This window comes from Tubulanus polymorphus, chromosome 2 (assembly GCF_964204645.1).
Source record: "Tubulanus polymorphus chromosome 2, tnTubPoly1.2, whole genome shotgun sequence".
Classification (NCBI taxonomy): domain Eukaryota; kingdom Metazoa; phylum Nemertea; class Palaeonemertea; order Tubulaniformes; family Tubulanidae; genus Tubulanus; species Tubulanus polymorphus.
Window position 1 is genome coordinate 128,261 of NC_134026.1, and position 13,038 is coordinate 141,298.

The 13,038-nt window shown below is 40.7% G+C and overlaps 1 protein-coding gene across 1 annotated transcript in view; it reads right to left on the bottom strand.

Moving 5' to 3' along the window:
- LOC141899596 (uncharacterized) overlaps positions 1–11,942 on the bottom strand; it is a 32,468-nt gene extending 20,526 nt beyond the window's left edge. Inside the window, exon 1 of the mRNA XM_074785983.1 lies at positions 11,534–11,942. Coding sequence (XP_074642084.1) covers positions 11,534–11,606 — 73 coding nt within the window. The 5' untranslated portion in view covers positions 11,607–11,942. The remainder of the gene's footprint in view (positions 1–11,533) is intronic.
- Between the last annotated feature and the right edge of the window lie 1,096 nt (positions 11,943–13,038).

Below are 13,038 nucleotides of genomic sequence, written 5' to 3' on the forward strand. Positions count from 1 at the left end.
TGATCACCACACCTGGTCACTGGTCACCACATCCCATTTCTCCTTTATTTGTTCCCCTTCTATCTTGTTCTCTTTTCTCCCTCCCTCTCTCGTCAGCCTCTCTCTATATCTGGCTGTAGCTGTGCGCGGGTCCTGTGCAACTTCTATCCGGTGACAATCAATTATCAGCGGATTCTCCGGCGTGTGTTATACTGGTAGTGTCGTTTATCTGGCTTTCACGTGTCGCTCGCTGCACATATCTGCTTAATATTCGTAGAGGTTAATTCGTGTTGAATCATCAATCATTTGGGAGGAGAAAAAGCTTTTCATAGACATGTTTCATTCCTACTCCCGGTAACGGATTAAAATCACAAACTCGGATTTAAACTCGCTACTTTGACCGTACGAGAAACAATCGTGAATTTTGTTTGATGTATGTGATTTTAAGCCGCTTCCCGTTCGAATTAGCGATAGTTCTTTTTGTCGCTGAATCAAATTGCGGAATCGGTATAAGCAAAACGAGTTCTAAATGTCGCATTGTCTCCTCGAGGTAAGTGGCTCAGTTGTGTCTGCGGATAAACTATGACATAATCCACGAGTAATGGCAATTCCAAAAAAGAGAAAAATTTCTTTTTTAAACTTTGAAATTGTCTTCTTTTTGCGACAGTGCCACGACGCCACTGCGACGTGTGAGGCCCTGGTCTGAACCAGCACCACCTGCGGAAAGAATCGAAATTCTTCGAATCCTCTCAGGAATGACGAGGTTTTTTGCCCGCTATTTACGTTTTTATTTGTGCCGAGTTATTATTGTGTAAGTTTTCAGTGATTGCTGAGTTATTGTGCGAAGAACTGCCTAATAAGCCATGATTGGCCATCTCAACACTATCAACTAATGCGCGCAGCACGTCAGTTCAAATATGAAAAATACACTAAGACATGCTTCCCGGGGAAGAGAATTCTATCAGACGGAAATGACTTGAAATTTGATATTTGCAATTTTCCAATAGATGCGTCAATGTAGTGATGGGTGACTTATTATTGGCCTTAAGGAAATGCGTTGACAATATTGAATGCGTTCGGTATTGATTATGGCTTAAACCCGATATTTTCCATCTTATGCCGCCATTATTTTGTTTTCTGAAAAACTCCTGCCGTCTTGAAATTATCGAACGTATACACAGTTTAAAAAGACCGTATTCGGAAAAATGTGATAACCTTGCGACATTATTAGACAGTTAATTTCCACTGGGGGTCACACAATGTCACTACTGTATACCTCGAGGGTTCGAATGAGCATCTTCTTTTGATGAAGTTTCTTTTCACTGTTTACGGCGGTGCTGGGTATGCTGTAGCCGGTTCTGATTGCCCGCTATTTTTCTTCGACCAAACACACGTTTATTAATACGGTGGTCGTGCCACGTTCGATTAGGAGACGATCGAGACAGGATGCTCGCTAATACATCACGACCAGGCAATTATATTCACGGGGGATTATACAGAGGTCTTCTATTATCGGGTCCGTGGTCAAAGCCAAGGTCTCAAGGACTATAGCCGTTAAGCCGTTCTAGAGAAGGCTACATCAGAGCGTTCTAGAGAAGGCTACATCAGAGCGAGCTTAGGACTAGGATTGCCAAGTTACTCCCTCTTCCTCTCTCCCTCCCTCTCACTTCCTCCCTCTCACTTCCTCCCTCTCTCCCCCTCTCTCCATCCCTCTTTCCTCCATCTTCTTCCACAGTCCCCTTCTCCTCTCGCCCCTCCTCACTCTCTCCTCCCCTCCCTACCTCTCACTCTCATTCATCTCTCTTACTCTCTCTCTCACTCTCTCTCCCTCCCTCCATCTTCATCTCTCTCTCTCTCTCTCTCTCTCTCTCTCTCTCTCTCTCTCTCTCTCTCTCTCTCTCTCTCTCTCTCTCTCTCTCTCTCTCTCTCTCTCTCTCTCTCTCTCTCTCTCTCTCTCTCTCTCTCTCTCTCTCTCTCTCTCTCTCTCTCTCTCTCTCTCTCTCGCCACAAGCATAAGCTTCATTCTATCGCCATCTTGTTGTAGAGAGAACATGATTGTACGTATGCGCACGACGGTAAGCGATTAACGCGAAAGCAGCGTTCTTGGTTCCGAAGCCAATTAAGATGACTGTTTCTTCACCAAAGCTTGTTTCTGTTGGTAACTATGTCGACTGATCGTCGCCGTCGTCGCTGCCGACAAGCCGACAAAACATCTTCCACGAACCGAGATAATGCCGCGCATAAAAATACACGCATCCAATCTTCAGAGCACTGAATCCCGGAGCCATCGCTATAGAAAAAAACGATTGGTCTCGCGCAGAAACACGTCGAGACTTTCAGATTAAAGATTTTTAAACAACTGTCGTCAGTATAGTGCAGAGCTGAGACTAAAGCGCGCTATTCAATTATTCCCGCATTCAACATTCAAATGATTTTATCTGTTGCGATTTCATTTTCTCGTCTCTTAATGATTTTCCGTAAATGGTTTTACAATGAGTATAGCATCAGTTTCGCGCCGTTCCGCGCTGAATCTATACGATGCCAGATTTGCATGGCGGAACGACGGTCCTGTGTACATCGAGTAATTTATGGGTCTCCGGAGACCGAAACCATAATTCGACCGTCGCTGTAAATCCCATTCTATCCATGGTCAGTTTCATTGGTAAGTAGATTGTAAATAGTTCCCTGATGACGCTTCGTCACAGTTTTAGACGCTCACAGCGGACAAGATGTCAATCATTGCGACCAGGAAATTCCTCTATTTGGCATAGATTATTTGATAATCATCGTCTCGGGTACATCGACACACATTGACCAATTGAGCTAGAGGCAATTTCGAGTGAACAACGGCCATAAATCAACTTCTACTTAACGTGGAGTCATTGAAGGTAGTAAGTGGCCGTATAGTTAAAGGAGCTTAACCATCAAATGGATTGCGATGCGTGTTGCGCAGTGAGAAGAGCTGAGGATGATTTTGCAACTGGTATATTTCTGTTTGACACAAGTGGACTGTTTGTCTCGAGTACCGCTCTACCGATAACTGTTCTGTTTATTTCTCGTAAAACTCTCAGCACCTTCCTATCCCCCACACGCACTAGAACAGTATAGATAACGACTCGTACTATATTTACACGGATGATTTTCGATTCTTTCTCGTCGGTGAAGTGCTAAAATGAATAGAAGATACCCGCGTGGAACTGAGATGCGAAATTAGTTTCCGTGCGATAGAAGGTATTTACGGGGGGCTCGATTGTGTAATTGTTATTGCCATATTGCTCATATTGCTCGTCTCTGAATGAAACATAAAATCAAGCCGCATTGAGCTGTAATGATGGCAGTATTCCCACAATACCACTAGACATCAGCAGTCTGTGACTCGAACGGCACAATGTATAATATATCCCGCAGGTGGTTTCGTTGAGTAACTGTAAAGCGAATGACTCAATTTTACGCGAGCGCAGATAATGGAAAAAACAATTCAAAGAGCGACCAAAAGAGAATTGTCATTCGCAATTAACTAGCAGACGCATTTTAGAAATCATTTTCGCACGACGGCACAGGGCACGACGACAAGGTACAAAAACTCATTTGAGAAATGACGACGAAGACGACGACGACGGCAGACATGTGAGTTTTCACTTTGAAGATTCTAGCGCGCAGAGCTCACGGCGGGTCATTTATTGCCGTCAAAGAGATCGCCGTATTGGGGATTTACCACTAGATTTCACATCCCAGGATATTTTACCACAAGGCGTATGATATATTACATAAGAACCGATACTATTTGCAAGTCGAATGAACCTCTCTTTTCTTTCTCTCCGCCGGCAAAACATTAAATTCGGAGAACGACAAAAAATATATCATTCTCCATACGTGATATTTATTTCCTCTCTATTTAAAAGCCTCAGGTTTTTACCGATATAAAGATATCAAACAACGTCGACGAAAATCTTGATCCACAGTCTGATATATCACGGGCAGTTCCCATAGTCGAGAGATAGTCTTTGAACGTCATCATCTTGAATATTAAGACTTGTTTTGCATTGTCGGATTGGCATTAGAACTAAGATGTTCCTAGAACGGTCTTAAGCCTCTTAGCTATGACTGCGAAGCCGCCCCTCTGTATTTTCGTTTGGAAGAATATAGGGTTCTCCGAATCAAGCGACTTTATCGTGAATTCCACCTTATCGCATACCATTCCGCGTGTCTTATATATACTGAAATAGCAGGACTTCAGCTTATCCTCAACGGCCGAGTCTGAAATTCATAGCATGCATTTTCTTGCTAGTTACAGCCGAGTAAAGCACCGCTTTGGTGGTTTTTACGAGATGACATAGGTGAATGCATACCTCGGCTTCAGCTGATTGCTTTTCTCTCTCTTTCTTATCCTTCTCAATCTACGAATACAAACTCATATCACGTACTTCAAATCAAATAAACACAGTTGCACTAGTTCTATGTGCAGCAGCCTTCAGATAACTGAATTATTAAGATTTCTCTTACAATTAGCGAAGACAGAACGTGGAATAGATTGTCGTGTACTCTCTCCCCCTCTCTCTCTCTCCCCCCTCTCTCTCTCTCCACCCCCTCTCTCTCTCTCTCCCTCTCTCTCTCGCAACCCGTCCCATTTATAAATAATACAGCGCATGACTTACATGCATTACGGTGCCGAACTCGTTACTCTACGGCTAAACAGGGCATAAATAAGAAATGATCATGACTCGGCATTTTTAAACAGTTTCTATCCAACAGCAGCAGCAGCAGCCGATGAGACGACTGTAAATAACTCAATAACCAGTCAACGTGCTTCACGTTTCTCTATTTGCAAACTCGAGAGTGATGCGCGTGAATTTCGGAGTTAATGAGGGGACACGTCATAGAACTGTGGCGTCTAGGGAAATACAGGATGCTCCCCAAATTGCCTTCTTGCCTTCGACGATATTTGATAGGGGAATATTTGACATGATGTTGAATTTTCTTCGAATGGCGGCCAGTGTCTGAGTAAATACTTTATTTCAGACAAAACGCAAATGGACATTGCTTTGCATTAAACACGAGATGTGCCTTCGCTTTTCTTACCATCAATCTTCATTTATGACTCATATCATCATCAATATTTAAAATACTCGCCTATTCTGAAATTCGTTTGTAAATTTTGTAGAATTCAAGGTATCAATAATATAAGATATATTAGAAATCTGAGCCGTTTGATTTACAGAAGGTCGGTACAAACACATACATACGATACGGTCAATGTTAATGAAATAATGTAGCCTGGAGTCATGTGTTCAATCTATCGAACCATTTCTTTTTACGGATAAGAATCGAGACGCGGCTGCTGATGCTGCTGATGCTGATGCTGCTGCTGCTGCTGCTGCTATACACGGAGAAAACGATCGGTTTCGTCGTGCGGTCCTGTCAGCGCAGTCTCATAATTATTGACACCTTTCACGACGACGACGATAGGGAGGAGGAGGGAGAGGAGGGAGAACGGACGATGAAAACCTCGCATGTATCTCTCTCTCTCTCACACGGCGAGAGACGTTCATAAACAAGAAGAAGTGTAAGTGTATGTGCGTGTGCGCCGACACAAATTGATTCAGATAAGGAACCCAAGGGAAATGATGCCAAGATGCGTTACTGTGATGCAGTAGAATACGAATATCTTTAACGGTATATCTTCGCAAAAGAGGAGGGAAGGGAAGAGACTGTGTCTCCTGTAGATAGCATATTTATCATCACACCAGGGGCTCAGTGGATCCAGGTAAAAACTGCGTGTGTATATGACTATGTATCGCGTGTCTCCTCAACGCTACCACTAATCAACACTAGCCTATCTCTATCTCTGCTTTAATTAATGACACTACTATCGAAATTGATTCGCAAGAGAAAATATATAGATTGTCAGTGTCATTATCTTATCACTGATAGTTCGGGACATTTGTGAGCAGGTCGCCAGTACGATACATTGTCAGGTAATAAGCATCTAAAGTGTTCCTAATTCGTCTGGAAACAACCCTGTAAAAGAAATCGTTCACCGGTACTGAGTGGGATAAAGGTCTGATAAAAGGTATAGAAACGGCTCGAATAAAGGACATTGCGCAGTCACAGTACGCGCTCTGTAACGATCATCCCTGGGTAGGGATTCGGACGTGTCCGCGAATGCCTGCCCGAATACTCACAGTGCGCATTATAGTTGCGCATCTCAGCCGCCTCAAGTTGTCGGCGCCAATCAGATTGACCGTTGTGTAATCGTTAGGACGGGTTCATAGTCCGGGCTAAGGTGAAACGTGATTTATGATTGGCTGAAATTGATATTACGGCAATGTTGCGCGTTTATGGGGCAATTCAGGCAGGGTTAAGTGACGATACAGTCTCTCGGTGCCATCGGGTTCGAATCCCTGCTGCGAGAGGACGCTTTAACATTCCTCGTAGTGTATCGGCCCTTATGGTCAATTCCCGGTGCCAGCAATGAGGGAAAACATGTTTAGATGGGCGGAATCATCTGATGATCTCTTGAAATTCAAACAACCAATTTGGTCATTGTATCTATTCGGAACTCTATCTAGACCGCGAGCTCTTATTACTGGGTGGGGTATATTACGCGAAGGACAGGTGAAGGTCGTTGATGTTACAGTGTTTGAGATTAATTCCTGCAATGCGCGCTGTGTTTGACAATAGCGGTATTATGTCATTGACAGAAAAGCTGGAACAGTCACTAGACTGAGTCGGAGCAATTTATCCTACTGACAGCACCGTGTGGTATGCAAACCAGTGACTAGTTTTACTACAGCCAATTAGTACAATTACACTATTATGCGTTACACTTTAGAAGCGAGGAACGTTTGAGTCAGAACGGCAGAATGATGGTGGTAAATCGCAATTAGATCCACAACAGAACACGGTTAGAAGCTATTATTAATTGGCATGATTTGCAACAAACTTCGCTCGGAATGAAACCCGTATTTTACTGGTGTAGCGAACTAAGGGTTAATGAGCAACCCGTCCCACTAACTATCCCCGCGGATAATGGTCGACGTCTAAAGGACAATTCAATCACAATTTATTCCATTTTCGATTGAATTTTATCTAGATTTTTAGCCTCCCACGTCAGAAATTAGGCAAATCCTGATTAATTCAGATTGATATTTATGGTTCTGACGGTTTTTATCCATCTTTTATAGAGTTTGAGAAATTTAGGATAGATTTTAATCGGCTCTGAGTAGAAAGCATTTATCGTTGTCCTAATGCGCACTAGCGACACCTGGTGGATCCTCGCTTACCACGGGCGGAATCATCGATTGCCAAGAGTCGAACACGAGCCCTTATACAGCAGCTGCTGAGAACGAATCGAAGGACGCGTGCACGGAAAAATAAGAAAATGATTTCAGACGGTCGTCCCTTTGACCTTTCAGTAATCATACCGCGGGCCATAATAGATGACAAAGAAAGAACGTGCGCATTAAACATTTTGTTGGAAAAAAACGATGCGCAGTAGAACAGTGCCCGGAGGAGTTTGAACAGACTACTGTAAACTGAAATAAATCCATTTGCATTTAGCTGATTCATGTCGGTCTCCATGTAACACATGCGCATTCTGAATGATCGCCGGACATCCGGCTTAGATCCATTCTCCTGAAATCTTCAATTAGTCACCTACAACACACTTACAATTATATATATACAAGTTGCATATATGCTGGAGTAGACTTCATTTGCGATTGAGAGAATTTTCCATTAATTCGACGACTTTCTCTTAATTAGTTAAGGTGCGATTTATTACGTAATTCAAGGTAAGCTGTTAATTGTATTCACCCAGAACCGAGGACTGAAAACAAGCCAAATTTGTAGAAATACAATCTCGCAATAAGAATGAAAAGTCGAGTGCGATATGCTTCCTTGAACTGGTAGTTCATTTCGACTTTATTCTATTCGTGAAGATGACTCATTAGCCGAAACATCGAAAAACAATTCTAGTTCAAGGAAACATTTCGGACTCGATATTCTCTTTTCATTCTCTATAGAGGGACTTTATCTAATTCTTACAACACGGAATCGGAGTGTTTTATCAAGATTAGGCCGAACCTGTAACCTATTCAGGAGCTGCAGTTTCGCGAGTTTCAGGAGCTGCAGTTTCGCGAGTTCTAATTTCGACTCTAAGAATTTAACTTATCGAAGATGAAATAGAACTCGGTGAAGAACTCTAAAACTGGGATCAGATCAATCGAAAAACAAAAAGAAAATAAAAGCGAGCAAACATTGTCGACATTTTCAAATTCAATGTCGAATCTTGTTCCGTAACGATTACAACAAGCTGACAAATAGCCAAGATGAATATCTAATATTCCTAATGTTTCATTTTACATCTGGAAAAAAGATAAAACCACGGACTGCACTGTTTCTCGATGAGACAACTTATTCTAAAATCATTATAAATCTGATCTGTTTTTGTGTTACTCGGTTTTATCGACATTGTAATTATCGCCATGTTTTCTCCAAGTTAAGAGTCTTTCTGTGTAGTTCGTGAAGTTACAGAATCAAAAAGACTGAAATTTCGGATCGATTTCAATGATAGAATTCATAGTTAAACGCTTAAAGACAACATGAAAATAATTTCAATTTTTGCATCCACAAAAAGCTAACTATGAAATGCACTTTTCCTCAACAAAGCAAATAGTTCTAAAATCTCTAAAATTCTAATTTTTTTTCCTGTTATTCTGAGAATGAAATTATCGTGGTTTCTTTTCAAATGAAGAAAGTCGTTCTGTGTTTTTGCACGAATTTAATGCCTTTTTTCAAAGATCGACCACCGTGCGAAATCCAATACAAAAGGGGGCAAAAATGTTCTATAACAAACCGAACTTTTTTTGAACACCCTCAACCCGCTAAGCGCCACGCAGGGCATTCATTATAAGCGGGTTCGATGTTCCTTTTTTTCCCACTGGGGGAGAGACCAGAGAATGACCTTCGACCAAGAAACTCCAGGTTTTGAACCAGGGTTTGAACTTCTTGATGAACAGAGTATAAGGTAATGCGTTGTTTTTCCCCCTGTTAAAGGGTGCCGCTACAAAATTTACTTCATGCCTCATTTTTGTTAGGTTTCAGTTTGTATTGTATCTTAATCATTCGTTGCTTAAGATGATACCTAAATTATATTGACTAAATTATTTGAAATAAACTCCTGGTTTAAAGAAACAATTCGGACTTTATTTTGAATTCTTATTGTAGGTTTTTATATCATTCAGCTGCGGGTCGGAAAATTACACTTCCAGTTGCAATAGTTACAATTCTCAAAGAGCTTTAACGGAGTTCAGTGATTTATGGCGAGTTCGGTATATAAAGGTTTTTAATTATCATAGTCGCAATGTACAATATGAAATCCGCATGATTGTTTACTCTGGGAGCTCTATTTCTGATCGGGAACAAGCTTGTACAAATACAGCGGGTCGTTCGCTGATTTGCTTTGAGACATTTCCACTGAAGAGATGCACAAATATATGATAGAAGCGCCGCGACGCCGCGAACTCATCTCACACTGCGACTTCGTGCCATCGAAATTGACAGCTAGGAAAGTAATACCAGCACTATCCGGAATGGACATTTATACCCTCGCTAATCCCGGGGACGTGACTTAGACACGAATAGTTATCCATAGCCCTGGTGTCCATCCGCAATTTGTCTTTCCTAGATTGACACAACTCGCGAAAACCGCGGATTTCGTAACCAAGCAACTAATATCAGTGATCTGGCGATCTGAAAAGCGCTTCTGGGTTATGACTTATGACCAATAGTGAGAGCACATTTTCATTAGCACAAACAGAAAATGACATGACACCCGATGATACGGCGGTACGGAGTGTCGGGTTGTAACATGCGGTAAACCTACGTCAAACATGACTAAACAAGAAACAATATTATTATAGAAATAACGTACACAAATAATTGCCGATATTGTAACATATGAACCACCTTGCAACATTCGAGCTCGATCTCATCGGGTGGTCTCCGCCCATCTATACAATTACCTAAACAATTCGGCCCGATTTTAAACACTAAAGCGAGGAGGTCGCACTTTGTCTCCGAGGCCATTTTCGGCTACAACCCAGTCTAGTAGTATACACGCTCTATTTCGTGATTGTAGCCAAATGAATTCGAAGCCTTTTGTTGAAAAGCTTTGTTGCATTCAGACGACGGATTTTCGCGAATATAAAAATGAATTGCAATTCGATTGTGCGCGTATTATGGCGGCCAGATGAATAATGAACGAGTTTCGCATTCGCCTCGAATACAACGACAAAAATAATGCCTCAATTGGCTTCATATATCGTCCATATATCCGATTCCGCCGTTTTCCTCTCGCAAATAAAAAATTCATAAATCCACATCAACCGATAGAGAGACTAAACCCATTACTTGTCGCTGTTGCTGAGGATGGGTTTTAGAGAAAAAAAAGAATAATAAATGGCTTCATAAACACACTCATCATTAGCGTCGTTTTATGCGAGATTTTTCCCTCCGAATCGGGATGAAAAAATTCACAATCTCTAAAACGAGAAATGTTCCCATTTTTTTTTGTGCGTAAGTAAAATAATTGGTTTCATGTAAATTCGTCATCGGTCAAATATCCCATTATCGGTGAACGCTCTCTGCTAATGACCAATAGAAGGAAATTGACAAAATTGGCTTCGTATATTTTCGCTGTAAAATTAAGTGAAAGGAATCTACGAACAAAAAGAATGATTTATGCCCCGATTGCGAACTAACAATTCCGATGTTTTAACCTTATTTGTGTCGTTAAACAGAACCGAAAAGGCTTGAACTGGTTTTACTACCAAAATAGATTTAATCTGGTCACAGATATATATGCGATGACTGTGCATAGCTTGTGAATTTATAATTATTGAGGTATATATATATATATATATCAAAGGCACGTATAATAGCTCAGTTAAATTAGGATGTCACGTCGAGATAATGAATAATTCTCGCCTTCTGTATCTATCGAAATTGCAACCTTTGGTTCGATACAAACTGTTACAAACAGAGATACAAATAATGTCAAAACCTCTATAATCGACTTTCATACATTTATACATTTATAAGAGCTAATAGTCGCTATATATACGTATAATATTAATATATTATTCATGCATAATGCATATTATCGCCATGTATCAATTATATGTAACCGAGACAAGACTTTACAGAAATTCCAATTTGATCTGCCAACATGATAGCACGAAATCAATATAGACGAACACTTTTAATAAAGGTAAAATATTGACAAGATAACAACAGAAAATACGTGTTCGATAGGTTTTCGAGACGTGCTATGTAATAACGTCTAATCACAAGGTAAGATATATTGATTCAATGTCCACGGTTTAAAACAAAAAACATTTTTATTCAAATGTATTGTATGTATTCACATTCACAATCGATTCCATTGTCAACAGTTACAAATAACATTTGAATCGGAATACAATTCTTACTCCTACAAGAGAAGAAATTAACGCGTTTCATCTTGTGAAATATGAAAGAAAATGTGACTTACCGATAAAACTGTCGAACAGCAAACAAGTTATAGATAAAAACAAAGATATTTGTTGTAGGTTGTAAATCTCCATAGTTTTAATCTTGTATCCATTACCCGACAGATGAAATCCAGAACGCCCTGTTTATCGGTGTTATATCCATGCTTGAATCATGTCAAAAGTCAAAAAACCTCTCCAGCCGAGAACTTATAACAAACTGTTTGATGTATAGTTCGACGGTTAACGTGTATTTAATTCGTACATGCGAAGCGCTGTCGATGCACAATTGAAAAGATAATCATGCGCGTAGCACATCTCCCTTTGGCTATCTGTGTTATTGTCGAAGTTCATTGGATGATGTGGATGAAACTAGAGGGCGCTCACCGGCGACAGACGACAGCTAGTTCACGTCACCCGTGTCGTCCTTGTGTATATCACACTACTTGTGAATATATGACGTCGTTCGTTCTTAATCCGATTAAACATAAAAATCCACGCCGAATAATTCCTCATTGAAAATTAATCCGCGCCAATTGGAATTTCTGAATTTCTATGAAAGAATTTTAATCGTATTTGCGAAAGTAATTTGTTTGCGGCGTCTGTCTCGGTGACAGAACGGTCAGCGTACAAACATGTATGTAAATAAATCCCGAGCTCGACGAGTACAGTAGGAATTGTTTGCCAAATATTAACCAGTAATTGATATAAAGTATTATTCAACAGTAACAGTTTTCCGTTGTTTGATTTGACACTCAGTAGCAAACTCAATTAATCGGCTGCTTTTAGGAGACCGGGGCATAACGAAACAATTCTTGTATTTTTAAGGATATGTTCTTTTAGGAACTAGTTTTGAAAATGTCGATTTCGGTCTGAAATTCAGTCGTTAATATCAGAAGACAAAAGAACAAAAAACGTTTTTGTGAGATATCAGAATTCTCCGATTAAACTTTATTGATTTATGTCTAATTGAGTTTAATTCTTCTTTGTAATGAATCTGTTAATGTTTTATAAGTCGATACAGCGGTAGCAGCATTAGCAGCATCAGTCTTAACAACAGCAGAACAAACTACTGAAAATTCGCACCGTTCCACGTTAAAAGGCGGTGGTTTTTCGCGAGATCAAATTAAAACTAAAAATCAATCAGTTGGCGACGCTTTTAATTCATAATGGAAGCAGTGTCGTCACGTTCCTCATGAGTCAAAAGTGCGGCTGCATTTCGCACCCAGTTTTAGGTAACGTTAATCTACATGCAGGTTTCCATAGAAACGATTGAGACAGATGCTGCACAATGCACCGTGATCATAACATGCGTTTATTACAACGGACTAAGAGCGCATGTCACGTCAATCGAACCTGGAAATCTCTCGCGGGCGGATGTTACTCATATTGGCCGTCAACGTGTGTTCTTACCTCGAGAGATTCAGAGGTGTGGTGCAGTTAACACCGAGCGAACAAACGCGTTTTGACATTTTCGTGTTGAAAATTCAGCGAACAATGGTTTATTCAGTGTGCTGGTGAAGTAGCT